The 2,811-nt window shown below is 45.1% G+C and overlaps 1 protein-coding gene across 1 annotated transcript; it reads left to right on the forward strand.

Moving 5' to 3' along the window:
• Positions 1–374: 374 nt before the first annotated feature.
• On the forward strand, positions 375–1,313 carry Olfr412 (olfactory receptor 412). Its single transcript, NM_001011851.1, has one exon. It carries the CDS (start codon positions 375–377, stop codon positions 1,311–1,313), a length of 939 nt encoding a protein of 312 aa, NP_001011851.1.
• The last annotated feature ends 1,498 nt before the right edge of the window (positions 1,314–2,811 follow it).

Genomic DNA, 2,811 nt, shown 5'->3' on the forward strand with positions numbered 1-2,811 from the left:
GTATGTGCGTGTGTGTGTGTGTGTGTGTGTGTGTGTGTGTGTGTGTGTATTTTGTACAGCTAGAGATGTAGCTCAGGAGTGAAGCACTTACCTGGTACACACAAAGCACTGGAATCAATCTGGGTTTGAGTTTATTTTTAGGAATGGAGGGAACAAGGTCTTGTCATGTTGCTCAAGCTGGCTTCCGCCTCCTAGGCTCAAGCATTTATCCTCAGCCTGTTGAGTAGTGTAGACTATGGGCAAGTGCCTTCACACCTAGTTCTAAGATACCTTTAATACTAGGAAAGCTGTTGGTTTTGTTTATGCTCATTCTGCATCTGAACATGAGTGCTTGGTAAGCAATTGTTGGTGCTCACATTGCAGACAACTGGGAAATGGACGGAGGCAACCAGAGTGGGGACTCTGAGTTCCTCCTCCTGGGACTCTCGGAGGTTCCTGAGCATCAGCGCATCCTATTCTGGACCTTCCTGTCCATGTACCTGGTCACAGTGGTGGGGAACGTGCTCATCATCCTGGCCATTGGCTCTGACTCGCACCTGCACACTCCCATGTATTTCTTCCTGGCCAACCTCTCCTTCACTGACCTCTTCTTTGTCACCAACACTATCCCCAAGATGCTGGTGAGCCTTCAATCCCAGAACAAAGCTATCTCCTATCCAGGATGTCTGACACAGCTCTTCTTCCTGGTGTCTTTGGTAGCCTTGGACAATCTCATCCTGGCTGTAATGGCATATGACCGTTATGTGGCCATCTGTCACCCCCTCCATTACACTACAGCCATGAGTCCCAAGCTCTGTATCTTACTTCTCATCTTGTGCTGGGCCCTATCTATCCTTTATGGCCTCATCCACACCCTCCTCATGACCAGAGTAACCTTCTGTGGGTCTCGGAAAATCCACTACATCTTCTGCGAAATGTATGTCCTGCTGAGGCTTGCATGCTCTAACACCCACATCAATCACATGATGCTGATCGCCACGGGCTGCTTCGTCTTCCTTGTTCCTTTTGGATTCATGATCATGTCCTATATCTGCATTGTCAGAGCTATCCTCAAAATTCCTTCAGCCTCTAACAAGTACAAAGCCTTTTCCACCTGTGCGTCCCATCTGGCTGTGGTGGCCCTCTTCTATGGGACACTGTGTATGGTGTATCTGAAACCCCTGCACACCTACTCCATGAAAGACTCAGTAGCCACTGTGATGTATGCAGTGGTGACACCCATGATGAACCCTTTCATCTACAGCCTGAGGAACAAGGACATGCACGGGGCTCTGGGAAGACTGCTAAGGAAGCCACTTCAGAAGCTAACATGAGGGTTGTTTGGGGGAAAGGGGAATGAAGTGGAGAGCATATAGCCTTCATTATATGCAGCCATCACCCTACAGATTATGCAGGAGTGTTTGGATACAGCTCTGGCTCTAAATGAAACCTCTGTGGTGATGGAAAGGCATGTAAGTACATCCTAGCATCCTTTAGATCTCACCATCTTTGGTAATAAATAAGGTCACACTAACGCCAACACTAGAATATTGCAGGGTCGAATTTTTCAATGTGTCTGACCATAGGATCACATTCTTGGGCTTTTCCAGTATACCCATTTATGACATAGAGACATCTTTTGTGTTATCTCACTTACAACAACTGCACAAAAAAGCAATGGTGACTGATTATTGGTCACTGGGCTATGCTGGCATGGAAGAAACCCTTTAGAAATGAATCGACAGAGCCAGAGGGGTGTAAGACTCCGGAACACAAGGTTCTGTAGATGAAAAAGTCATTCTGCAGATGGCACAGTTGGCCATCACTGGAAAAAGAGGCCCCTTGGTCTTGCAAACTTTATATGCCCCAGTACAGGGGAACTCCAGAGCCAAGAAGTGGGAGTGGGTGGGTAGGGGAGCAGGGTGGGGGAAGGGTATGGAGGACTTTCAGGATAGCATTTGAAATGTAAATAAAAAAATATCTAATAAAAAAACATTTAAAAAGTCATTCTGCTATTCATCAACATATTCTATCGAGTGTCTATCAAAACCTTCAAACTCGGTTACAAGCATAAACATGAAACTCATGACCAGTTGTGAAAAATAGAGAAGATTGTATGTGTAAGACCCCCTTTCAGGGACCCCCCCACTCTAGTCTCGGGAGAGAGAGAGCACACCCAAAGAAACACAAGAATCCTTCTTGCTGTAAGCACATAAGGCAGTTTAATGGCGGAGCTCCGGGTAAAACATATCTCATGCAGAAGATGGTGGATTCGACCTCAAGGCTCGAAAGCTAGGGGTTTTGATGGGGTAAAGGGCTTAGGGGTGGAGAATTCAGCATAGTGACACACTATTGGCTTATTCAAAAATCAGCAGAAAAATTATATGTACATGCAGATAGGGTGTCAGAGTTCTGTGAGTTGGATGTTTATCAATGCTAGCAGAGTATCTGGTCAATTTGACTCAGTTCAGATAGCCCTGTTATGTCCTCACATTCCTCTTTATCTTTATGGTCAAGCTGTTCCCAGGAATGTTTTAACTATGGAGCATGTCGGGGTTTGTTTTTTTTTTCTTAGCCCCAGGCAGCCTCTAGGCTCACAAACAACCAGCAATTTCTGAGTACTTTATATGACTTACAGGTCTTGAAATTTCATCTTTCTTTCATATGTAAATGAGCCTATCTCACCAATTAAGAGGTAATGTTTAACATGCTGATTTAAATATGTGTATCTATCTGTTTAAGATGCAAATGCTAGGGCTAGAGAGACATTTCAATTAAGAGCACTTGCTGCTCTTCCAGAGGACCTAGGTTCCAGTTCCCACATGATAACTC

Source organism: Mus musculus, chromosome 11 (genome assembly GCF_000001635.26).
Source record: "Mus musculus strain C57BL/6J chromosome 11, GRCm38.p6 C57BL/6J".
NCBI lineage: Eukaryota > Metazoa > Chordata > Mammalia > Rodentia > Muridae > Mus > Mus musculus.

Coding starts and splice junctions, on each gene's coding strand:
- Olfr412 (NM_001011851.1), top strand. CDS start 375: ATGGACGGAGGCAACCAGAGTGGGGACTCTGAGTTCCTCCTCCTGGGA.